Raw genomic sequence first — 25,866 nt, forward strand, 5'->3', positions numbered from 1 at the left:
CTTGTAAACGAGAGCTATCAAAAACAATATTGCTGAAAATAGAAAGAATTTGTTCAGTAGAGAAAACGTGAGAGTCAGTAGGGATTTGAGCTTGTAAGAATTACATAGTGGAGTCATCATTCTTTTAGCTAGAAAGGCCAGCCAAGAAAGTCTTCATCCAAGCATCAGATCTGTATTAAGGTTAGGGACAGAAATCAGCAGCACCAGCACCTAAATTAGCTCTCAAGGCAGGTTCAGTATTGAACTAAGTAAGAGCCAAAGTTGACAATCCAACTAAGGCAACAATAGCCAACAAATATATTTTGTTCATTTTATTTTTATTTTTTTTACTAAATTAATTTGAAAGTTTAATTTTAATTATATATTATTTATTATCTTTAATCAAACTAATTTTTATAATGAGTCACTCCATGAACAAATTTTTTATTTTGTATATTTAAGATTCTAATAAACGATCAATATTAAAAAAGATTTAATTTATTCGATTAGAAGGTAAATCAAATATCAGATTATCTTAAACTAAATGTGTGGTGTTCAGAATAAAGAAGAAAATTATATTTAAAATAAAGTTTTTACAAAATTTAATTATTGCAGTAAAAAATTAGTCCCTTACTCTGTCGAGAGAGATTCATTCATAGATTTATTCATGTGCTTTTATTATACTAAACCTTTTTAAAATTTGTAACTAAATAAGAAGTACATTTGATTTGAAAAGCGTTTGGAATTCCTTTAAAACTATGATTACATAAAATGGTATATTATTTATTAGGTTGCGTTAATGGTTATTTGGTTAAAATTAAGCTTTTACTAATCCAATCTATTATAAAATAATTATTCTCAAATAAATTTTTTTCTATTTTCCTAAAAATAAAAAATGGAAATTATTTGAAAGAAACAAAAATTCTATTTATAGTAAAATACTGAGTAAATTCTCAATACACATATAAAAAGAGGGAATATTAACATGTTTAGTTAATTTTGTGTATTAAAAGTTACCATTTTGACAAAAGTAATGAGAACTTTTATACATTTTTCCCCCCCCTCTAGTTGAAGAACTAATTAGAATCTATTTGGAATTATTATGTTTAGAAAAGACGAATTAGTTAATTTTGTAAATTTATAAAGAAAAATTAATAGATATTCAGCCAGCAAAAAAGGTTAAATGTAAATTTGAAAAAGAAATTAAGAAAATAAATAGGAAAAGAAAGAAAAAAAGCTGATAAAAGAAATAATATGTAATTAAATTTATATTCATAATAACCTAAATATTAATAAATATTTTTTTATTTTTTATTTTTTCTTTAAAGTTTAAAATGAATGAATGAATGATAAAATATTTTTAAACCTTGCAAATATTCGTAATGAAAAATGTAATTAATAAACTGTAAAAATAAATTATAGTCCTTATAATAAATAGAAAAATAAATAAATTTTTCAAAAGTTTCCCAAATAATACTGATAAATATCATTTAGTTTAGTTTAGATGCAATTTCTGTTAAAGACTTTGAATTTAACATATTTTTATACTCTTTTATTCAGTTTCTCTTTAAGGATAAGCCAGAAATAACCAGATTTTTAAAATGCACTTCAATTTTTTTTCTTTAATTGGAAGAAATTTGAAATCGATCTATCAATCAATAATAAGTGTTTATGAAAATAAGAAAGCGAAATATTAATAAGTGAAAGTATATTTTATAAATAATTATGTTTAAAATAAAAAAAATCAAATAATCTTATTCAAGATTTTAAATTGTGGAAGTGCTATTTATATTAAAGTGAATAATTTAGTTTTACTACACAAAATTAATATATGTATTGCTTATATATTATCTCTTTTTAACATTAATAATAACCAGACACTAAATAAATATTTAGATTGATTAAAGTTATGTCAGTAGATAAAATTTTTTTTGATTAATAAATAATTATTTTAAAATATTTCTATAAGGAAGCTCCTTCCTATTTTTTAATATACACATATGATATGAATTAAAATTTTTCAAGCAAACTTTCTCATTCAATTAGTTACTCGATTCATTAATATTAATTAATATGGAAACAAGATTTGTAAAGAATTTTATTGATAAATTAGATCATCCCTTTAGTATCAAAAACAAACAAATAAACAAACAGAAAATAAGTTGGATGAAAGATTATTTAATTATCCACTTCAATATCTAAAAATAATGAATTAATTAATAACTAAATAAATATTTTATGATATAAAAAATAATTTTTATGAAAAGCAATAATTAAATTAACATTTTACTCACAAAACAAAAAAAAATCTTAAGATTAATTTTAAATTATATATTTTAAAAAGTGTTGTAATTTGATATTAATAGATTTGAAGAAAAAATATCATTCAGAAATGCCTTTGAATGACCCATTAGTGGCATCTGCAATTGCATTTAAGAATTCAAAAGAGAGAGTTCTTTCTTATTGATTCTCAGGACCTCCTAAAATGAATGAAATAGTGTTTATCTTAACTTTTTCTTATCTGTTTTAATTCTTATCCGTTAGATATTTTTTAATACCTTCAATTGTCATCACTCCACTATTTGGTACTCCATCAGAGAGAAGGTATATCGTATTAAGTACTTCTTTAGAGCGGAAGGCTAGGTCTAATCCACCAGAAATATTAGTAGCTCCAGATGTTCCTAATTTGTTTATGTAAGTTATTGCAGCTAAAATATTTTCTGGAGTTGCATCTATAACATCTGGCTTCCAATAAGTAGCCTAGTTGCTAAAGGTGATAATATTGAACTTTTAGTATTTTTTTAATTACTCATTAATTGTTTTTGTAAGCTAAGCTTTTACAAACTGTATACGAGAAATAGATTCTCCATTTACTTTGAACTTAAAGTCCATTGAACCAGATGTATCAATTACAAACACAGCAACTTTGGCTGTAATTGTACCATATATACAATTTCTAGGTGAAATTCCATTTAAAATCATAAGGGCTTCATTCTTATCTGAACTAAAAGTAAATTAATTGGCAATAAGATTTTTGGATTAATCAGATATGTCAGTTAAAGTATTTGCAATTAGTTTTAAAGCTCCCATTTTATTTGAAGAGAATGTTAGTTTGCCTAAAATATCAACTATATTCTAAGAACTCAAGGATTAAATGTAAGGATTAAGCAGTTCCATAGACTTCAAGCGAGAGCTATCAAATGTAAGCTTACTGATAGTTGATACAACTTAATCTGAAGAGAAGACATGGGGATCAGTAGGGATTTAGTCTTATAAATATTTGATTTAATCGCTATCAGATTTTGTTCCAGAAAGGCCATCTAAGAACTTCTTCATCCATGCTTCTGGTCTAAATTTTGGATTAGGGCAAAAGGTTTCTGCTGTCTTAGAAGGAGCAGCTACCTATTTTTATTCTGTCGAAAAATTATTTTTACGAAAGGCACTTGCAATTGCCATTAAAGCAAAAAAAGTGAAAGCTAGTAGTATCTTATTCATCAGACTTACTTATATTTTTAGTTAATTAATATTTATTTTTACAATATTTATATCAATAATTTTTAAAAGATACTCTTTTAACCACTTAAATATCTTAGTTATTTTTTTGATTAAAACAATATATAAGGCTATTATTAAAATAGACTGACGATCTTTTTGCAATATTTATTTTTAAATGTACCACCAAGTTCTACATAATAATAAAACAAATAAATAAATTTTACTTATCAAATTGTCAAATTTTAAGACATTTGATATTACATTTGTAATTGGCAGGAAAGTAAGCAAAAAATAATATAAAAACGATTATAAATATAAATAATTAATTCATTTTTTTTTTTTCTAGTTTATTTACATGTTTCCTTCTTAACTATGGATTGTGTTAACATAAAATTCTAAGATTTCTCTTAAAAAATAAAATAGATATTCTCAAATTTTCAGCTTATAAATTTTAATAAAATAGCAGTAGAAAATAACTAATTTTTCTATTGAAATCAAATTACAATAAGGAATTTGAATTAAAATAGCTCACTATTACATGTTCTTTTGTTTGCCTGAAAGACTTTTAATTAATAAAAAAAACAAATAAGGAAAAATAAAATTTTAATTTGTTACATTTTATAGTGGTCTTTTTTTAGATTGAAATTCATTACAAGATCTTACAGAAACAGAGAAACAAGGTGGGTATGTATGTATATATGGTTGAAACAATTTTCTTAGATTTCGAAAAATATTTTGCCTTTTAAAATAAATAAATTAATACATGAATTTAATAAATCTTATAAACTTAAAAATAATATTTAAAATTTTTCTTTCAATTTTCTATAAAAATATGAATTAAATATGAAAGTTAAAATTGTTTTTATTGTTAATATAAAAATTATTGATAAACTTTATTTAATATATTACTTAAAGAGTGATAATATTTTACTTATTTATAAAATGTCTATTGAATATATCTAAATATTAATGATAGTATTTTTAAATTAATACTGATTTATTTGAAAATATGATTCTTAAAATGATTACTTAACAAGATAATTTAATTAAAAGAAGGTGCTTTACTTGTATACAAAAATTTTATATTTCTGATAGCAAATTAAAATTTTTAAGAGATTAATAAGATTTATTAAAATATAAAATGGAAAACAGTCAAGAACAAATATTTTTTAGATTTCAATCTAAAAATGAAATCTCAGAGCTTTTAAATTAAATAATGCAATTTAAATAGCTATTTTTTGAAAGAGTTTGTAAGTAAATAGAGGATGATTATGAAGTTAACAATATTTGGAGTTAATTTATTATTAGATATTTGCAATATCCTGATTATTGTTTACTATTTAAAAACCAGATTTAAATCACTGCTGACTACTACTTACTTTAGCATCTAGCTAAAAAGGGGTTTGATTAATAGAAAGACCCTTTATTTTTAAGGGATTTAGAATTATTTAATAATTAGATATCTTCAAAGTTCAATCTAACTATGGAGAAAATTGCAAAAGATCAAGAAGGATTATCATAAGATTTTAATTTAATGATTTATAAGTAGAAGTTAAGCAATGCAGATGAGTACTCTTTTAATATTAGTGATTATAATATGCTGCAATAACGTTACTAGAATTTTTAAACTATTTAAGATGAATAAGATTAGTCGGATTAAGAAGAAGTAAATTAATTACTTTCTTAGGAAGAATAAAATAAAGATTTATCCATTAGTGATTAAAGGAGTTAAGGAAATAATATTGCTCATAAAGATACAATAATGAATTAAAAGATATTTTTAACTTTATTTTGGTACGACTATATAGGGATATAAAATGGTTAGTAGTGGTCTTTAAACAGTGAAGTTTTTGACTTACTAAAATAGTTTTTGAATATAAACACAGAAGTATTTGCTTCACCTTTTAATAGAAATTTAGAAAATTATTTTAGCCTTTTTGAATCAGACAAATATTTTGGGAGCTTTGGAAATTTTAATAAGAATTATTTAAATATCTAGCAAAACTTTTAAGCTAACCCACCATTCATAGACAACTTATTTACTCACTTTGCAGCTCAGATATTGTAAATTTTAGAAATAAATACTTAAAACAATAGAGAAATAGGGTGTGTAATTGTTTTTCCTTGGCAAGACAATTAGGGTTATTACTAGTTGTAAAATAGTGATTATTTTATTGATGAAATAGAATTATTGAAGAATGCACATTACTACACAGATTAAAACTCATGTTCTTCAATAAAATCAAAATTTAATACTTACATACTTATACTAGGAAATACATTTTTCAAGGATAAGTACCTTTAATGTCCATACCTCTCAGATAGTATAGTTTAGGCTTTTTAGATCAAAAAACATAACATAAAATTGCTAAAATAAATTTGATTTTAAAACCTAAATTGTTAAATTAATTGTAATGAATCAATAGGATAAAAAGCCTATAACCCTTATTCTGTAGATATTCATAAATAAATAAGTGAGTAAGTAATCAACTGATTCAATAAAAATTTTAGTGTTATTATCATGCTTTATTTTTGGAATAGAGATAAATAAAAGTGGATCTAACTAAATTCTTTGTTATCCAAACTTAATGTTATATTATTAATATAAAAAAAACAAACAGAAATATAATGGGATATTTTTTGATTTAAATAATTTAAAATTAAAAAAGATTTATTAAATTATTTTCATTTTGAGAAGTATCAGCTATATATCAAATATAGTCAAATTAAATGACTTTATTTGAGTGTACAATATATGTTTAAAAGTAATCAAATAATTTAATTATTTATTAATTAAACCATATACTCTTTTTTTTGGATAAAAAAATATTTGTTTATTTATTTTATTTAGCAGTTTATGAAATAATACAGAATTAATAATGAGTTAATAAGAAAGTATTTATTTATTATATTTAGCAGTTTATGAAATAATAGATAATTAATAAAGAGTTAATAAGAAAGAAAATTAAATTATCATAAATACAGTTTTAGACATATAGATATATTAATTATTATATAAGAAAGATATAATTTATTTTTAATCTTTGTTATTTATACAAAAAAATTTAACCCTATTCATTTATTTTATTAAAGAGTCAAAATATAAGTTACACCTTCACCACCTCCAAAAGCAACTTTATTAGTGACATTTCCATAATCTACGCCATAAATACCTTCTCTAAGCTTAACTACAGCAGATACAGGCTTATACTCGTTAGTATCGAAAACTACAAATTCATTAATTCCACTACTACCTGCTATTAGAGTCTTACTGTCAATTTTACTGTAAATTTTATTTAAAATATTTATTGTTAATGATTAGCAATTTCTAAATAAATAATGTTGTTTTTACCTGAATTAAGAAGCATAAACATATACTTGAGATGATTGATTACTCCATTCTATATCCTTAAAAAGCTTTCTAGTTTTTAAATCCCAAAGCTGCATCTGTTTATCATTTCTGTATGAACCAGTAAGTATGAGCCCGTCTTTATAATCTAAAGAATCACCACTCAAGCTGGGTCCATAAATAGTAGCAACACTTTTCTTTTCACGAATATCCCATAAATGCACATTTGAGTCCCATCCGCCTGAGAGGATCAAATTAGGGTCGTGAGCTAAAAATTTACAAGAAAACACTCTATTTGAATGACCAGGCTAATTCCAGTCTGCAGGTGGGAAATCTATTGCTACACTTTTGGTATCTTCATCATAAACTCTAATCTAATTTAAATATTAATATCGTATATTTTTTTTTCTCTTTTAAATGCAAAATAATAAATATTACATGAAAATCTTTTCCTGCAGTAACAAAGGATGAACCTTCAGGATTATAATCTAAGCACATAATGCTATGATTATTTTCAACTAATCTATGTAATTGCTTTCCTATTTTAATTAAATATCAACTTAGCTATGCCTAACTAACTATTTCATTTTTACCAGAAGGGGCATGCCAGTGAATAATAGAACCATCTGAATTTACAGAAACTAAAACTTATTTTGTTTTATTATGAACTGGTGGTCTCCATCTAATTATTTTATTTAAATTTTTTTTGATTTTACTCTAAAATTTAGCAAATTTAGAATTACCTAAGACATGTTGTAGGAGTAGCATTAATACCAGATGATCTATTTTTAATATTTTATATAGAAATTTTATTTAAAAGTTAACTTTAGTTGCATTTGCTATTAATTTATTAATGAAAGTTACCCTGATAAGTTATGTTCAAGCTTGCCTATTTAAATTAAATAAAATATTTGAGCTATTTTAAAAAAGAAACATTTTAAATTGCTAATTTACCAGTTGATATGTTAAAAATCTTCACACTGCCATCAGAGCATCCTATTTTTATTTTTAAAATATTGATATTATTAATATTTTAAAATAAAAAGTGGTTAATTAGAAATGAAATTTCAAATTCTTTTATGCAAAATCGATTTTATTTTAAATTTTGTTTACCTGCAGCTATGAATTAATCATCTTAGTCAAATCTGACACAAAATACTTCTGTTTCAGGATTACCAAAAAAGGTTCTGATAGCAAGTTTATATTTAGAATTGGGATAATCTGCAAATCTATTATAATAGAATCAACTTATTTAAAGAGAACAATTTGCATTGATATAATTTACTCTAATTAGCCAAATGTGTAAAGATCTCCTTTATCTTTTTTTTGTCTGTTATCTTCATAATCGTAAATTTTAGAAGGTCTTTTTTCTTATTTTCTTTCAGCCATTTTGATTAAATATATTAGTAGAAGAGTAATTCTTATCTATTCTTGATAAAATTTTGTTAACTTAGTTAGCTATTAAGATTAATTATTTATTTTTTTTATTTATTTTTTTTGAAATTGTAGATAACAAACTGGCTTTTAATACTTAAAATCAGAAAAAGATTTAAATTATAAGTATATAGAATTTTAATAATTTATTAATGGTTTGCTTTTTTATGATCTAGATAACTTTTTCAGAATTCAAAAGTAGCTTTAAAGGATAAGTTAATACTTTATCATCCGTGTTGATAGAAGAGCTGAAAAATACTCACTTTGAAAGAGCTTTTAAAAAAAATAATATAAAAATCAAACCTACTGATGAATATATTTTTCTATATTATAATAAATATAAAATTGTTAAATAACGCATAATAACGCGAGTGTGTAAATATGATAGAGTATTTTTAATTTATTTTAAATAAATTTATTTACTAAATAAATATTTCTTAGTAAAACAAATCAGTAGTAAGTAGAATCAAGCAAGAAGGATAAAAGTTATATTTAGATTTTAGTTTAATAAAAATGGTATTTATTTTCTAATTTGTTTTTTCTATCTAGAATGAAGGGTATAGGTAGTTAGTTAGTTTTTTTTCAATTAAAACTTTAAGATGATTTATGAATTGTAAAAAGTAATTCCTTAAAATCTTTTTTATATTAATTAGATGTAATATTTGAAGACAAGTTAATTAGATTATTACTAAAATATGAAAGCTAATAACAATAAAAACTTATAATTTCAAATTATATTAATTTTTTTAAATATTTTAAAAGAAAGTATTTAAAAATAATTTGAACTCAAGATAGACATTAGATAAAAAAAATTATAATTTGCCTTACAATAACTTTGGTAATTTAATTTCATGCACCCTTGATTTTGTACTAAATAAAGTCAATGGTTATCTCGAAGAGCTCAATTTTTAATGTTTATGTTGTTAAATAAATATACTGTAAACTTCCATATATAGCTAATCCTGTAATTAAAATATCACGAACTGAGTAGGTACAGATTTCAAATTTCAACAATTTATTCTTTAAAAAATATTTTTATTTAGAAATAATGAAGGCGGGTATATTTGATAAACATAATAAATTTTTATTACAATTAATAGAAAAAATTTTAAATTGAAAAATATTTTTTTGCAAAAAATATCACAAAAATTTATATTTAAATATCTATGTGAATGATAAAAGTTAACTATACTAAAAATCAATGTGCACATACTTGTATAATCAGAAAATAATTTGAGGACTGGATATAAAAAATGAATACATAATAATCAGTGCGCATGCTTGTAAAATATTCATAAATTATCTAATTACTGGAATTAATAAGAAAAAATAAAGCTAATTACAATTTTTAATTTAAACTAATTTAATTTAATACATTTCTACTTCTTGATTTAATTAAAATATATATAGTTTTTTGTTTTTTCAATAAAATAATTTATTTGAGTTAAATTTGATAATTTTTAAAAATATTCATTTAATTATTTATAATTTAATTTATTTTAATAAATGGCTTTCTAAATTTATTATTTATATCATGTAAAAATTGAAACATAAAAGTAGAAATTATAATAAAAATCTAATTAGATTTTTATTATTCAATTTTAACTTTACTTTTTATGTTTGAAAGAAAAATAAAAAAAATGATAGATTAGAAATTTCTGTGCTATCGAATGTAAAAGAACTTAATCAATATATGGCTTTAGAAATCTTTTTTAGATACTGTATTTAATTTTTGGGGTATTTTAAAAATTAATTTTAAAAATTTATTAATAGTACAAATAGATCAAATAAAAACATCATAAAAAACATTTACAAGCAATCTTTAAAATGAGAAGAATGAATTTTAGAAAATATGAAGATAAAGATTGTTGCTTATAATTTTAAAAATTAGCAAATATTTGAGTAAATTAAAAAAAATAACATTTTTTTGTTATTCTATTCAGAAATAAGTTAGATGTTGGCAGAAGTAATTTAAGCAATTAATACATATTTTTTATTTAATATGAAAAATTTGATAGGTAAGTCAATATATTAATGAATGTGAGAAAACAAACTATTAAAAATAAAGAATTTAGTTTACTTAGTAAATTAATAGAATGTGAAGAAAAAATAAATATATTCGTTAAGAAAAAGATTATCCGCTAAAAATAAATTATTTATGGTCTATTGATAATTGATTGAAATTATCAACTTCTTAATAAATAAAAAGAGTGTTTTACACTATACAGCATTCATTCATTATTAATATGACAGAAAGCTTAATAATCAATCAATCAATCTTCGTTTTTATCAATCATAAATAGACTTGCTTGATATTTATATACTTTTATTAATAAATACTTATTAGTAAACGATTTTTTATTGGATTAAATTTTCTTTTTCACAAAAAGATTAAGAAGAATAAGAAGAAGGAGAAAATAAATAAACAACTAAATAACTAAGTTAATAAAATATTAACAAACCACAGGCTTGGCCTAGCGAGCAGCTACTTAACAAAATCGATTTTCAAATAATTCTTGAATATACCAAAGCTTAAATCATTATCTGAAACTTTGCTTGAAAACTATTCCTTATAATTTGAGAGTTTCTTAGATTAGCGTTAAAATAACATTCATTTTTCATACACATCAAGCATTAATTGAAAATCTAAATAAATTGCATCATAAACTGAATTTTTACATTTCCTGACGATGAGCAGTATAAATATCAATCGCACTAATTTAGAAAACATCAGCCCTTTTAGAAGAGATTCCGCGAACTCTGTTAGCATGAATCACTCATAACGAGTTGTAGGAAATACTTCTCATAAAAAGATAAACTCCTCTTCACGTGGTTAACTATCTCATAGATGCAACAGTAGTAGCAACACTTCAAACAGCAATACATTTGCAAATAGCAGTTTGAATTTACAATACAACGTGAATACTTCTATGAATCAAAATAACAATAATAGCAACACCTATGTGAATGCAGGAAGCCAATCCAATAGCAATAATACTAGCCATAATAATGAGAATATTCTTTCTTCCTCTTTACTTCGTTCCTCAATAGCAAGTCATACTAAGTAGCATTCAAGTGGAGTCCCAAATAATAATTTAGCTAGCAGTTATTCTAATTTGCCTTCAAGAAGTACTAATTAATTTTCAGCTTCATTGTCTAATTCAAGCTATTCAAAAGCTCTCACTTCAATTGACATTTGTTGTGATTCTTCTACAAAAGTTTCTCATAATAATTAAACTCAAAAATTGCAACAGCATTAGCAACTCCAATAATAGTACTCCCTCAACTAGCTCAAATAAAATGCTATTAAAAAGTATTGTCTTCAATAATAGTAACAAACTCAATAATAATAGCAAACAAATTAAATACCACCTTATCACTTTGAGAAAGGAACAAGCAAGACTCATAGAGGGCACACAAGCTCCTACAATAACTTCAGTTATGTCTAATAGTAGAATTCCTCAGTATAGAATATTTTAGGCAATTCTTAGAAACCAAATATGAATTGGAATGAGGCAACTCCACCTGGAAAGAGAGTAAATACAATGCCCTCCTAAGCAAGCTAATAGCTGCTTCCATAGCAACTGAGCATACCAAGCTAAACAAACAACGCAATAAGTGACGAAAATGCTATGTTAGCACTCAGCTAATCGATAAACATTTCTACATACAAAGTCTCACCAAGACTTCTAAAAAGTTCAACAAATACAAGCTAAAACTCACATTAACCCATAAATAACTTTATGCAAGCTATTTCTTCAAATAATAATAATAATAACAGTAATACAAACAACAATTCTAGCTTAAATTATAGCAACTAATAATAACACTAAACTTCTACCAGTTCTAATTTATGCATCTCTAATTAGAGTACTAGTAACACTCAATAATAGCAGCTATAAATGAATCTATCTATAAAAAGAGTTTAGTCTTAGGATGAGGTTGTAAACTAACTCACTGACGAAGAAGATTAAATTTATCTTGAAAAACTAAAGAAAGAAATAGAGGGTTATAAGCAAAGAGAAGTTCAATACCTGACTAGGATAAATAGTTTAGAAGGCGAAAATAAAGTAATCAATGAATCTGTATTGAAACAAGAAACAAATATAAAGAATTTAAAGAATGAGCTTACTAAATATTAACAATAGTCAAATAATACTAACAATTAGAGTTTCCTAACAGGATCTTAACAATTGAATAGCAATTCAGAATAACAAAAGCAATCTAACTCAGGTAACAGTAGCAACATTAATATTTAGCTTCAATAAAAGCAAATAGCTATGTTAGAATCATATGTTGAAACCTTGAGTAAAAAATTGTAATAACTTGAAATGGAGTAGATTAGATAATAGAATGTTAATCCTTAAAGTGCTTATGAAAAGTAATATCAATAGCAAAAAGCTAAGTATAAACAATTAGTAGAAAAATATTTCACTTTGGAGAAGGTCTTCAATTAAATTACAAGTGAAAATGAATTCTACAAAATTACTCTTAGCTAATTAAAATAAGAATTATCTCACAAAGCTTCACTATAACAGAACCAATAAAGTTTGTAGTAAGACCAAGGCTAAAGCAGTGTACTAAAAGCTTTACAACTTGCATAGACAGCAAAGCAACAATGAAAAAAAAAATTATTTTTTTGAAAAGAATAAAAATATTTTTTCCTTGTTTTAGCATTAATAAAAAACAATTTTAATGTAAATAAATTTAATGAGACAAATAAAAAATTTAATAAATTTAAATAAAAACCAAATAAACAAACAAGCAAACAAACAAAACAAGATATTTGTTTGTTAAGATAAATAAAAAAAATCGTTTACGATTGGATAAAATTAATTAATTAATTTTAAATTAAAAATATATATTATAATTTAACTTATTATATAAAAAGTTTATTACATACATACATATACTTGTAAATATTATTAGCATTTAACATTTCTCATTCTTATTTTTTTAATTTAGCTTTTATATATTTTTGGATTTTCTTACTTATCTGATTTATTTAAAATGTCATTCGATTGATAATAGAGAAATGCTTAAAATATAATAAAATTATTTTGTTTAATATTTCAAATTAGAAATGGAGTCTCTTTAACAGATAATTATTAAATAAGAATAATGATAGACTATGATTAAATATCTATTAAAAATGTATAAAATAAGATTTTTTTCTTTTTGAAATAAATAAAAATGGCTAAGACAGAAAAACAAACATAAATGATTTAATTAAAAAAAATACTGTTAATATATATGTCTGTGATTAAATTAATATTGGAAAATGTAAATAAAATTTATATTGATTTTATTTAATGGTAAAATTATCAATCTCTATCAAATTAAACATCCTTACTAATAGATTTCATAAAGGTAAAAAATATTCGTTAATAATCGAATTCCTCTCTCTTTCTGCCTGCCTTTCTTTAGTAGTTTGGATTTGAAAAATAAATAAATCAATTAAAATGAAAATTAAATAAATCAATTAATCAACGAATCAGATTAATACTAAATTAAATATTCGCAATGATGAATGATGAAACTCAATAGCTTTAATTATTATTAATTGGATTTACTTGTTTTATTAAAAGATTATTGCATGTTTTTAGTGTTCAATTTACTTGTAATTTTATATTAACAACCAACTTTGAAAGATAAGCTTTTGCTTCACAGAAAATATTAGTAATTATTTAATTAATATAGGCAATTTCTTCTTGAGCCAGTTGAAAAAAAAACAAAGTAAAATCAAAATTAACACTTATTTGTTTATTTCCAAATAAAATTTCGCACAAACAGCCAGCAACAGCAAGCTACAAAACAAACGCTTCTAAGTAATCAGAAAATAAACAAATAAATAAAGATATAAAAATATAAAAAATTTGCTTTGAATTGAAGAATAAAATCATTTTCACTTGCCCTAATCATCATCTTAAAGTAATTTATTTAATAGAATAGATTTAGTATTACAATCACAAAAACAATGATACCAACTGACAATTTAACTAGAGCCAGTCTTGATAACTTTGCAGCTTTTAAGAGAGCCTCTTCTTTTTCTAATATTCCTAGACCAAGCTCTTCTTCAAAAAAGTCTAAAGAGAATGAGAATTTTATATAATTTTAGCAACAATTATAATTATAGTAACACTAATAGCATTAAAATGTGCATCAATCATAACTTTAGATAGTTGGATCTTCTGGAAATCTTCATAAGCAAGCTATATTAGTAAACTAGATACCTTTATCATTTAATTAGAACATACAAAATAACCAAATTCCATTAACACAGAGGACAAAGGAAATAAATAATGCATAAATAACTGCTAATACAGCACATATTCAATAAATTACTCAGTAAAAATTAACTACGTCTACTTCTAACAGCTGCTAAAACACAGCTAGAAATCACTCTTAGAATTAAAATGCATCAAGCTCTATTTCAGCATCTAAAATTAATACTTAATCTTCATATAGCATTTCAACGAGTAGCAGAACTTCTTCATAAAAGGCTCTTGGCCATACATAAAGCTCAAATAATCTAAGCAGTGCTTTAACTACTTCGAATTCTTCATCTTCTCAAATGAGTGCATTGCAACAGAATATTAGATTATCTCTGAACAATAATGCAACAACATAAATAGTTTAAAGCAATAACTAAACTGGAATAAATATTTCAAATACGATTAATTAAAATAATTCTTCTCTTCCTTAATCAACAACTAAAAATCTGAGAGAAATCTTGCAAAGCAGCACGACAAAACAAAATAATTTGTATACACACAAGCAATCTGCATCTAATATTTAGAATAAAAATCAAAATGATGAAAATAACTCAAATTATGCAATTTAAAAACAATTATTAAATTAAAATCACAGTTCAAAGAGAGTTTTGACAACTCCAAGCACAATTGGATTGGATGAATCTTATGGTTTAAAAGATATGAATGTCTGTAAAAAAGATATTTTAAGAATGTCCCTTACAAAATAGAATTCAGCTGGAACAGCAGTCTCTACTTCATAAAATAATATGATTTTTTCATAAAATTAAACAATGTCAAATAATAAATCATATAAAGAATATCCTAAATAGAGCAGTACTTCGCAACCTAAGCAAAGACATTCAGATATAATTGATGGAGCTAGTTCAAACAATTTACTGCATTCTTAATCTATTTCAAATGCTTTTGCATAAAATTTAGAAGATAAAAACTTAACAACAGCTAAGAAATCAAAAAAAAATATTAACTTTTATAAAAAAGAAATTGAATACTACAGATAGCGCGAATTAGAGTACCTCTAAAAAATCTAAAAACTGGAAAAAGAGAATAAGAGAGTTGCTTAGATAGTTTAGAAGAGTGATCAAGAAGTAGTTCTTCTAAGAGAAGAAGTAACAGCTTTTAGCAATCGTTACAACTTAAATAACACATCAAACACAAAAATTGAAGAAGGTGAGCAGAAGTAGAGAGTTATTACGCCTGCCTTCACCTCATAGCAAAATGCATAATATTCAGATATTAGAAATATTTAAGTAATGAATATTCATCTTCAAGACTTATAAGAAAAAGATTAGCCTCTTTAGTTAAGTGATTTAAATCATAATAGCAATCAGCAGGTAGATGACATCGATTATGCAAGAAATCAAGAAAAGATAAACATGCTCTAGTCTTATAGTGTTAATTTGGAATAAAAATTAAAGCTTTTAGAATAAAATCTACTTTAAGGCACCTCCTAAAATAGTAAAAGTATTAGCAGTACAAAATTGAATTAAAATAGAGAAACTTTGAATAGTTGCTATAAAGTACTAGAATAAAAATACACGCAATTATATAACAAAGCAAAACAATCTAAGCACGAGACAGATGATATTTAAACTCAAATACTTTACTATCTTGAGGAGATAAAAAAAATCCCAAAGCATCTTAATCAAGATATATGTGAATAAGATGAAGCGAATGTAGCACCAAGCGCCTAAATTGGTTAAAGTAGTATCCTAAAGGTTCTTGGCCTTGGTAAATAGCTAGTCTAAAAAGTTAGTAATCAGTGAAATTGTCTGCAAAAGTGAATATTTAGAGCAAACATACTGATTTTTTATTAAAGCTAGCTCTAAAAATATCTCTATTACCATTTTTAATAAAAAAATAATATCTTATTATATTCTAGCATAATACCATAAGTTAAACTATGTCCTAATTAATTCAATAAAATTTTCTATGAGATAAAAATTAGATATAAAAAATAAACAAACAAACAAATAAAATAAATTAACTTACATTCTATTCCATTCCATCATTTGTAGATAGATATAAAAATCAATAAATAATAAAGAATTAAATCAATTTATAAAATATAATAGATTAATATATAAATAAATAAATAAAAAGTTGAGTCTTACTTATATTTTATTTTTGTATTATATAAATATACTCTTTTCATTAAATCATTCATTTTTTTCAAAATAGATATCTTTAAATTTTGTTGCTGCTTATGTATGTATAACCAATTTTACATATGATTCTATATTAATGTTGATTTACTTTATCATTTAATTCAAAAATTTTATTTAAAATAATGGATATCCTTCTTGCTTTACTTGAGATATTTTAATATTATTTTAATTATATTTTTTGAACTGTTAATAATCAATTCTGAATGAATCCTTCCACTATTCTTCTTCTTCATCAAAAAAAAAAAGATTCATTAATTTATTTCGAAAACAAATTAATTAGTTAATTTTATATTGAAACGGGCATTTAATTTATAAAAATATATTGATTTTTAGTAATAAAAATAGGACAATTTTAATATTTGTTTATTTTATTAAAAACAAAGAAAGTATTTTTTGATTTAGAAAATCAATATTAGTTTATTTATTTTTTTAAATCCTTCAAAAATAAACTGAAGAATATAAATAATTTGAAGATATTTTATTTTTAATAATGATTAAGATGATAGATGGATGTTTTTTATTGTCAGTTTATTTTAAATATCATAATAAAAATAATAAAATTTATTTAATAATTAGCTTTTTAACATTTAAATGAAATACTATTTTTAGATAAATATTTTTTTAATTTTAATTTTCTTAATTTTTTTTAATAAAATTAAATTATTATTTGATAAATTAATTAATATAAAGAGTTGTCAAACAAATGCTTATTTTAGTATAATTTAATTTATAAAAACATTTGATTGAAAAATATAAAAATTATGATTTGAAATGATGTTTGTATGTTTGTTAACTATATTGTCTATATTAGTCATAAATGAATTCACTCAAACGATTAATTAATTCGTTGTAGTTATTGCAAATTATAGTTTTTAAGAAGTGCATTGAAATAATCATTTAAACTAAATTATTACAATTTATTATCAATCAGTCAATTTTTACATTATAAATATAATATAAAAAGTAATTTAATAATTAATTGAAATGAATTTGATGTATGATATGATATGCAGGAGACCTGATAACACTCCTTCAGAATCTCATGGCACAACATTTAAGAATAATAATAAATTAAAACAAAAATAAGGTTCTTCTTCTTCTAGAAAGCCCAATAATATTTCACAAAGCTATAGAGATAAGACTAGTTTATTAACTCCTATCGATCATGGAAATATAGCCAAAAACATATATTTAGGTCAAATCAGAATCAATCCTTAGCAAAATACCATTTAGCAATAGTTTTTATAGAATTAATAGATTTAAACGAAAATATTTTATAGAACATTATAAAAGAACGGATAAGCGTAATTAATTTAAAATTTTTTCAAGTTTTAAAATAAATAAATTTATCATTTTATAAAATTCAATTCTTAATTCTTGCAAATTGTAAAGAAAGCTATTTTATTTAATATTTTTTTATTTTGATAGGGTTTTAGCACAGTAAAACTTTTTTGAAACAGAGATGACTCCAAATTTATCTAAGTCTGACTTGAAAAATTACTCTCAAAAGCAGTAGGAGTATTAAATTTTTGGGACATTTTCAGATAAAATGAATAGTTAAGTTTGTACTAATATTAATAATAACTACGATGCAAACTATTATAGTTCTAATAATTAATATAACAATAACCTTAACGTTAGCGAACTTGCTATATAAAATTAGAACTCTTGTTCACAGTAAATGCAAACATCAAATCAGATAGATTAGCTCAACAATATATAGGAGGAATAAAATAACCAGACTATTGGTTAAAAAGAGGACTAAGAAGCCATCTAAAAAGGTGATCTTTACTCGGATGTCTAGAATTGTATCCTCCTTCATTTATTTAAATTTCTCATTCAAAAGTCCAGTGTATACAAAATATATTAACAAATAAGACTTAATTTTTTATTGATTCAATTAGCTAAAGATCATTTTAATTGCATAAAATAAAATGCACTCTAGTTATTCAAAAAAGATTGTTTGTTAAACAATAAAATAAATTTCTACTTTAATTTTTTTAAATATATTTTTAACAAAATAATACAATTTTTCATTCATTTTAGATACACTAAAAACTGACAATAAACATTTAATTGAAAAGTCTAATTATCTTTTATTTAAATAAATTATAGAAGAACAACTATGTCAGAACTCTTTTAATAGCAATTATAATATAGGTAACAATCAGTTTAGGATTTCAAAATCTAAAAATGGCTTGAGGACTCCAAAATAAGTTACTTAAAAGTAATAACAGCTCTCTCAGTAACAACAAAATTAAATAACTATCAAGGATTAAGCAAAATCAAAATCATAACAAAAGAGTCGAGGAAAAAAGGTTTTGAAGAATTCTACAAATTTATAACAAAATTAAAAGCAAGAAAAAACTTTTGAAATGTTGAAAGAAGCTCAAAACAGATTAAAGATGCTGCAGTAAAATAGGTTTAATAATTATAATGATTTAAAATAGTAAAGTTTATATCAAAAACCTCATCAAAATAGTTTGAAATAGCCTTTGAAAGAAGTTTAAATATCTACAGTAGAAAACTTTTCAAACGATAATTTCCATTTAAATTTAAAATAAGAATAATCGTAGAAAATTTAAAAGTTACCATCTTGTTATGTTTCTGCCTAAAACTAAAATAATTAAAATTAACAAGTTGCTGATTCGAGAAAGAGGGGATCTTGTCTTGCAAAATTAAATACAGTTGACTAGGATAATTCAATTGAACAATCGATTTAAGATCCTTCTTAAAAAAATGATTAAAATAGAGACTTATATTAGGAAAATTATAGAAAAGATCAAATCTAGGAATTCAAAAGAAACTAAGCTTAAAACATATAAAAATCTAGTTCAAATAATAATATTCCTTAAAATGAAGAATTTCCATATGAAAGCTAAGCTTAAATCTCACTAAATTAATTAAGTACAAGCAATATAAAAACAAGCTCAAATATTGAAAACAACTTTTCTCATTCTTCCTAGCACCATTTAAATTAAGCAAACTCCTCTAATATTGATTTGTAAAAAAATAAAAATTAAACTGACTAATCAAGATTGCTTAATTGTCCTAGTAAGTTAAATAAATAGCATATTTTTTCAAACAAATTTTGCTTAATTCTTATCTTATTATTATTTAAAATAATTAGGAAAACCTGTTTATCTAAGTGATGAAGATAAAAAAATATATGGGGACAGATTCTTAGACGGCTATCAGAAGCTTAGTCTTTTGGGAAAGTAATATTAAAAAGGCTTAAATTAAATCAGAATTTTAGCAAAAAATTAAATAAAATGGGATTGACTTAAAAAAATAAAAATATTTTATTATTTAAAAAGAGGAGGCTTTGCTTTGGTTTGGCTGGCAAAATAATACAAGACAGGAATAAGCTTTGCAGTAAAGTAGATATGTAAATAAAATGGAAGTGATTCTCACATGAGAGAAATGAGAATTAATTAATAGTTTTATGACCTTGAAGGTGAAGTTAAAGAATATTTCCACTAATTCGAAGGTAAAAAATTTTGGAAAAATTTATCATTATTTTATTAGAATAATTTTATGTTTTAAAGGAATCAACAACTTTTTGAAGTGCTATGAGATAAGACATACATAAAGAGATATCTTTATAGTTTATGAGCTAGGAGGAGGTTCTCTTAGTAGCATTTTGTATGAAATTAAGGGAGAATTCTATAAAAATGAAAGAGTTTATAAAATAAATTTTACAGAATTGCATGATAAATTATTTTAAACAAAAAGTAATAATTTGTTAAGATCGTTAATGAGGCACTTCTTCAATGCTCTCGATTTGCTACAGAATCAAAAAATTGTTCATTGTGATGTAAAACCAGAAAATATTTTAGTTGAATTAGATCAAAGCGAAGCTTCTTTTTAAAAAGTTCACTTGATAGATTTCGGAAGCTGTTTTTCTTTTAAGGATGTAGGGTCAATTGGAATGGCTACTCCTGAATATCTTGCTCCTGAAATGTTAGAGCTGTTTGCATAAAGATTCAACATAAATAATCAGGTTTCTTAAATTGAGCAGCTTGCTAAAATAGCTAATCCGTGGTCTGTAGATATGTGGAGTATGGGAGCAGTTATGCTAGAAGTCTTAACAGGTTTGCCACATTGGCTAGCATATAAATGCAGAGTGGTAGATAAGTAAGGCAAGAGTAATTTAAAATATGGTTTATTCTGTACAAAAGGCTAAGACTATGAAAAAATAATATAAAAACAGTAATAATTCTGTGATAACTTCAGTAATAATGTTAAAGAAATAACTAAATAGTTTGATTGCTAAGTAACAGCCAAAAAATTTTAAGATTTACTCAAAAAAATGATGAAATTTAATTCTATAGAAAGAATTTCTCCTCAATAAGCCCTTTAGCACCCATTTTTTTCTTAATAAAACACAATCGGAGACTTTTGTAGCACAGATAACTGAAAATTAAGTAAGATCTTTCTTGCTTGAAGCTTGTTTGTTTTAATAAAATTAGCCAATATACTTATTAATAAAATTCATCTCATAGTTTAATGTTTTTTATATTAACAAAACATAACAAAATATCTTCTTGTTATAATATTAGCATTTAATAAACAATATTTTGCCTAAAATTTTATAATCCTTTCATCAATTTTGTATATAACCTCTATCTTCTTGTTTAATCTAAACATTTATTAAACAATATTTAGCTTAAAAGATTAAATCCGTTAATTATGATTGTAAATAATCTCAATTTTAAAAATCATATGTTTTCTAAATTGTTTAAATATTTGCTTTGATAGCTATTGTTAAAACACACACAAAATTTGATAATATTTACTCAAAAAAATTTTTATTTATGATTCTTAAAAGAAGTTTTTGGAACAAAAAAATCTTAGAAAATAAGAAAAATTAGAGAAAAATTAATAAATTAATAATTAAATTTGATAACTATTTCATTTTTTTTAATGTTTTTTTCTATTTCTTTTTTAAATTAAATTAAACTAAATAAAATCAAAGAATATATTAATTTAAATTAAATACATTTTAGCAAATATAAATATTTTTTTTTAAATTGAAATACGCTAAATATTTTTTATGATTTAACAATATAACTCATGATCATACAATATTTTTATATTCCAAGAAAAAATTTTATTTTCTAAATGAGTTTATCTTCTATGTTATTTATGTTATTGAAATATTCTAACTAATGAAATCAATATATTCTAATTAATAAATATCATTTGATAAACTGAAAAATATAATTTACTTTTTGAATAAAATTCGTTAAAAATTTTATATTTAGCCTGTATTTTACTGCTTAATTTTTAAATATGTTAATTAATTTGATTGAAATTGTCTTTTTTTTTTGAGGAAATCATTTATTTAATGACGAGAACTATACCAAATTTATAGTTTTTTAGCAATTAAACTCTATTAGAGAAAACTATTATTTAATGGGAAAATTTTGTTACTTATGAAATAAAGTTTAAATAACTATTATTAATAATTGATTTTACAATGCTTTATACATGCATGTTTATAATTTAAATTAGCTTATTCATACTTTTGTTTTAAATTTATTATTTATTTGTTGTTTCTCAATTATAAATTAAAAAAAATAACAAACTGTTCAAAAATTAATTAAAAGTAAGTAAGCAAGTCAATAGTCTTTGCAGAAACCAATCAAAAAGAGGCTAAAATAAGTAGAATCAAAATTTATTTTCAAAAAAAAAAACTGCACTAAAAATAGCTTATTGATGTCGTGCTGCTTGTTAAATATTTGCTGTGTGCTTCCTTAAAAGAGACCTCATTTTTGCACAAAAAGAAAACCCTAAACTGATTTACTTTAGAGTGATTTTTATTTACATACAAGTAATTGGTTATCTTAAATTAATGATGAGACTTTTGTTTCAGATATCAATATTCCAGGCACTCACGAAAGTATGGCACTATATTCTTATTTTACACTATCTCTTCCTGTATGCCAAAAATGGTTACTAAAAGATCAATTAGAGAGTGGAATCAGATTTTTAGATATCAGAATAAAAGAAGATACACATGGGAGATTGCCCATACATCATGATATTGTGTTTTAGAAGGCTTATTTTGAGGAAGACGTCTTAAACGTTTGCGAAAAATTTTTAGCTTAAAATCCAACAGAATTTGTTATTGTGATGATCCGTATTGAGTAGAGAGATAGAAATGCTCCATCGTTAAGCAGCCGATTTGACTAAATAGTATCCTGCAAGAAAAATAATATTTTTAGCTTTGAAAGCTCGATACCAAAAATTAAAGATATTAGAGGTAAGATTTGGATATGGAATGGAAATAACTGGAATTATAAGGGATTTAGCCTATACAACATGTAAAAAACTGGTGTTTTAATTCGTTAAGATGACTATGATTGTCCAATTAAGTAAAAAAAAAGACTAATAAAAGATACACATAGTCTAGCAATGTAGTTTCAATAAAATAGAAAAAAAGGTGTAGAAATTTATTTAAATTAAACGAACGGTTCTTAATGGCATGATTGGCCATCATCGTATGCAGAAGAAATAAATAAACATGTATACGAAAATTAATTTTATGAAGGTATAATAGCTTTAGATTTCCCTGGAGAAATCTTAATTAAAGAAATTATTGAAACCAACTTTAACAAGGATCCCAAAAATGATTTGATAGTAAATAGAAATTAGTATTGAAATATTAAAGATTTTTAAATATTATAGATAAAATTAATTGAATGAATGACTGAAAAATTTGTTTTGTAAAAAAATTTTGTAAATAAAATTGTATTAAAAAAATATATTTTTATTATGAATAAATTCATTTATTTATTTATTCTGAAAAAAACTAATTTTTGAAAGTTAATTGAGTTTATTTATTTATTTTCATTTTTTAATTAAAAGTAAACATCTCTAATGATTTAGCTTAATATTTTTTATTTATTTTGTTTTAATAAAATATTTAAGAGATTAAAAAGTTACAATATTTTAGAATGGATCAGAAAAAATTAAGTGCATTTTATGAAAAAAGAAATACACTCTAAAAAATTAATATTTTATTTGAATAATTACAACAAATTAGTTTGAAATATTAGTTTTAAAAATTTATAATTAAATAAAAAATAGAAGCTTCTATTGTTGATGTATTGTAATCACTCAACAAATAACTTCCAAATTTTATATTTATTTTTTAAAGAGATTTATTGATTGATTTGGAAAAGATTTTATGATAGATATATTTAAAAAAAATGAAATTTGGTTAAAATAAGGTAAATTTAAGAGATAATAAAGACAATTAAATAAATAGTAAAACCAATTTACTGGAATAGAAGGAGGATCTTTTACTATATATATTTATCATAAGCAAAAAAATGATGATTTTTTATTAAAAATAAATTAATTCAAACAATTAAATAAATAAATAAATTCATTTATTTATTTAATAAAAATAAAATTGTTTTAGTAATCTATTAGAGCATTTTATATTTCATTTAATAAGACTTCACTTACTTATAAAACTCTTAAGTAGTATGATTTAAAAAAAGAAATAGATGAAGATTTTTAAGAATTGGAAATAGATAGCTTTTGATTGATTGACTCACTGACTCAATTCACTCACTTGCTTACTTTAAAATTGACTATTACAAAATTTACAAATATTTATTATTGATTTTGAAGGTTTTTGACAGGAATTTTTGTTAAAATTTTTATTAACAATAAAAAATTAATTAAATTTTCAACTATTTAAATTTAACTAGAATTTTGATAGATATTAAAAATACTAAATTAAGATTTTAATTAAATCTTTCTAATTAATTATTAACAAGCTATCCCAACCATGTCACTTTGTCTTTGTTGTTGCTGTTGCTGCAATATTTGCTGCATGCTCCCTCAAAGAAAGGGGTTTTTTTCTTCTAAGAGAGGACCTAATACTAAAAATTTGTATAGCAAAGTATTTAATTCAACTCAAAATTGGATGCAAAATTTGAGTGATGATATTTGCGTTTCAGAGATTAATTTAGTAGGAACTCATGATTCTCTTTCGCTATATCCTTATTTTGGATTGCAGGTATCTGTATGTTAGAGGTGGATATTACTTGATTAGTTAAATAGTGGTATAAGGCTGTTTGATATTAGAGTTAAAGAAGATTTAGATGGTAAGCTACCTTTATATCATAGTTAATCATTTTAGTATTCACATTTGGAGAAAGATGTGATCGATGTAATAGACTCATTTTTAGCTAAAAATCCAAGCGAATTCGTAATCTTAATGATAAGAATTGAGGCATAAGAAGCTGGTGCCCCATCTTTAGCAGCTGGATTTGATAGAATAGTAAAAAGGAAGAGATAAAATTTGTTTTCTTTTGAAAGTTGGATACCTAATTTAGATAAATTGAGAGGTAAAATTTGGATTTGGCCAGGAAACAACTGGGATTACAAAGGTTACAGTATGAAATAAAAAATTAGAACTGGTTAACTGATACGCCAAGATTTTTACGATTACTCTGTTGAAGATAAAAAAAAAGTGATCAAACAAATCAATAACTTGGCATACTAAAATAAGTCACTCAGACAATCAGGGTAGGAAATCTATTTGAATTAAATGAATGGAGTCAAATGGTATTGCTGGCCATCATCTTATGCAGAAAAAATAAACTAATATGTATATGAAAACTAACTTTACGAAGGTTTTCTTGTATTTGATTTTCCAGGAGAGAAGATAATAATAGAAGTTATTGAAAGCAATTTCTACTAGCCAAAGGAATACTTTACTAAAGACTATGAAAGTCTAAATTGACTAAAGATAAACAGTTATCATAATAAATCATTACAAATAAGAATAAATCAAGATTATAATCACTAAATTTATTATTTATTTATTTAAAAAGGATTATTTCTACTAAAATTTTAATAAAAAAAAATATTTTATTTTGAGTTCTACCTTCATATTAATGTATATAATCAATCAATAAGCTCTTTAATAAATAATTTTAACTCTGAAATCTCAATTTTGATGAATTTTATCATTCAAACTTAAGTTAATTCATTAACTCAGTATTTTTAAAAAAATGTAAATTGAATTATCCCGATAAAGTTATTTTATTACATTTTCACTGCTCAAAAATAAATAAATAAATTTAAAATTATCTGTTTTTGGATGAGAAATATGAGGTTGGTAAAATAAATATATTTTAAGGTT

At 23.1% G+C, this 25,866-nt stretch overlaps 8 protein-coding genes across 8 annotated transcripts; 6 read left to right on the top strand and 2 right to left on the bottom strand. All coding sequences in view use genetic code 6, as the record gives it.

Moving 5' to 3' along the window:
* Nucleotides 1-2,361: 2,361 nt before the first annotated feature.
* On the bottom strand, nt 2,362-3,474 carry TTHERM_00426080 (Von willebrand factor type A (vWA) domain was originally protein; the record flags this gene model as incomplete). The annotated part of the gene is made up of 1 exon (XM_001013786.2): nt 2,362-3,474. The coding sequence occupies one exon, from the start codon at nt 3,472-3,474 to the stop codon at nt 2,362-2,364; it is 1,113 nt and encodes a 370-aa protein (XP_001013786.2).
* A 1,141-nt stretch (nt 3,475-4,615) lies between these two features.
* TTHERM_00426090 (phosphorylated CTD-interacting factor 1) lies at nt 4,616-5,857 on the top strand (the record flags this gene model as incomplete). Its single annotated transcript, XM_001013787.1, has 1 exon — nt 4,616-5,857. One exon carries the CDS (start codon nt 4,616-4,618, stop codon nt 5,855-5,857), a length of 1,242 nt encoding a protein of 413 aa, XP_001013787.1.
* A 692-nt stretch (nt 5,858-6,549) lies between these two features.
* TTHERM_00426100 (WD40 domain protein) lies at nt 6,550-8,212 on the bottom strand (the record flags this gene model as incomplete). Its single annotated transcript, XM_001013788.3, has 9 exons — nt 6,550-6,757; nt 6,827-7,197; nt 7,262-7,362; nt 7,417-7,505; nt 7,567-7,605; nt 7,688-7,712; nt 7,778-7,819; nt 7,937-8,052; nt 8,109-8,212. 9 exons carry the CDS (start codon nt 8,210-8,212, stop codon nt 6,550-6,552), a joined length of 1,095 nt encoding a protein of 364 aa, XP_001013788.3.
* A 2,735-nt stretch (nt 8,213-10,947) lies between these two features.
* On the top strand, nt 10,948-12,879 carry TTHERM_00426110 (hypothetical protein; the record flags this gene model as incomplete). Its single annotated transcript, XM_001013789.1, has 1 exon — nt 10,948-12,879. One exon carries the CDS (start codon nt 10,948-10,950, stop codon nt 12,877-12,879), a length of 1,932 nt encoding a protein of 643 aa, XP_001013789.1.
* A 1,080-nt stretch (nt 12,880-13,959) lies between these two features.
* On the top strand, nt 13,960-16,295 carry TTHERM_00426120 (hypothetical protein; the record flags this gene model as incomplete). The annotated part of the gene is made up of 2 exons (XM_001013790.2): nt 13,960-14,085; nt 14,205-16,295. The coding sequence occupies exon 2, from the start codon at nt 14,235-14,237 to the stop codon at nt 16,293-16,295; it is 2,061 nt and encodes a 686-aa protein (XP_001013790.2). The 5' UTR covers nt 13,960-14,085; nt 14,205-14,234.
* A 1,332-nt stretch (nt 16,296-17,627) lies between these two features.
* Nucleotides 17,628-21,117, top strand: TTHERM_00426130 (Serine/Threonine kinase; the record flags this gene model as incomplete). Its single annotated transcript, XM_001013791.4, has 6 exons — nt 17,628-18,001; nt 18,126-18,505; nt 18,813-19,751; nt 19,828-19,915; nt 20,015-20,187; nt 20,246-21,117. Exons 1-6 carry the CDS (start codon nt 17,682-17,684, stop codon nt 21,115-21,117), a joined length of 2,772 nt encoding a protein of 923 aa, XP_001013791.4. The 5' UTR covers nt 17,628-17,681.
* A 1,301-nt stretch (nt 21,118-22,418) lies between these two features.
* TTHERM_000426139 (phosphatidylinositol-specific phospholipase C domain protein) lies at nt 22,419-23,363 on the top strand (the record flags this gene model as incomplete). Its single annotated transcript, XM_012797053.1, has 1 exon — nt 22,419-23,363. The coding sequence occupies one exon, from the start codon at nt 22,419-22,421 to the stop codon at nt 23,361-23,363; it is 945 nt and encodes a 314-aa protein (XP_012652507.1).
* Nucleotides 23,364-24,504: 1,141 nt separating this feature from the next.
* On the top strand, nt 24,505-25,464 carry TTHERM_00426140 (phosphatidylinositol-specific phospholipase C domain protein; the record flags this gene model as incomplete). The annotated part of the gene is made up of 1 exon (XM_001013792.2): nt 24,505-25,464. One exon carries the CDS (start codon nt 24,505-24,507, stop codon nt 25,462-25,464), a length of 960 nt encoding a protein of 319 aa, XP_001013792.2.
* Between the last annotated feature and the right edge of the window lie 402 nt (nt 25,465-25,866).

Source organism: Tetrahymena thermophila (genome assembly GCF_000189635.1).
Source record: "Tetrahymena thermophila SB210 genomic scaffold scf_8254671, whole genome shotgun sequence".
Classification (NCBI taxonomy): Eukaryota; Ciliophora; class Oligohymenophorea; order Hymenostomatida; family Tetrahymenidae; genus Tetrahymena; species Tetrahymena thermophila.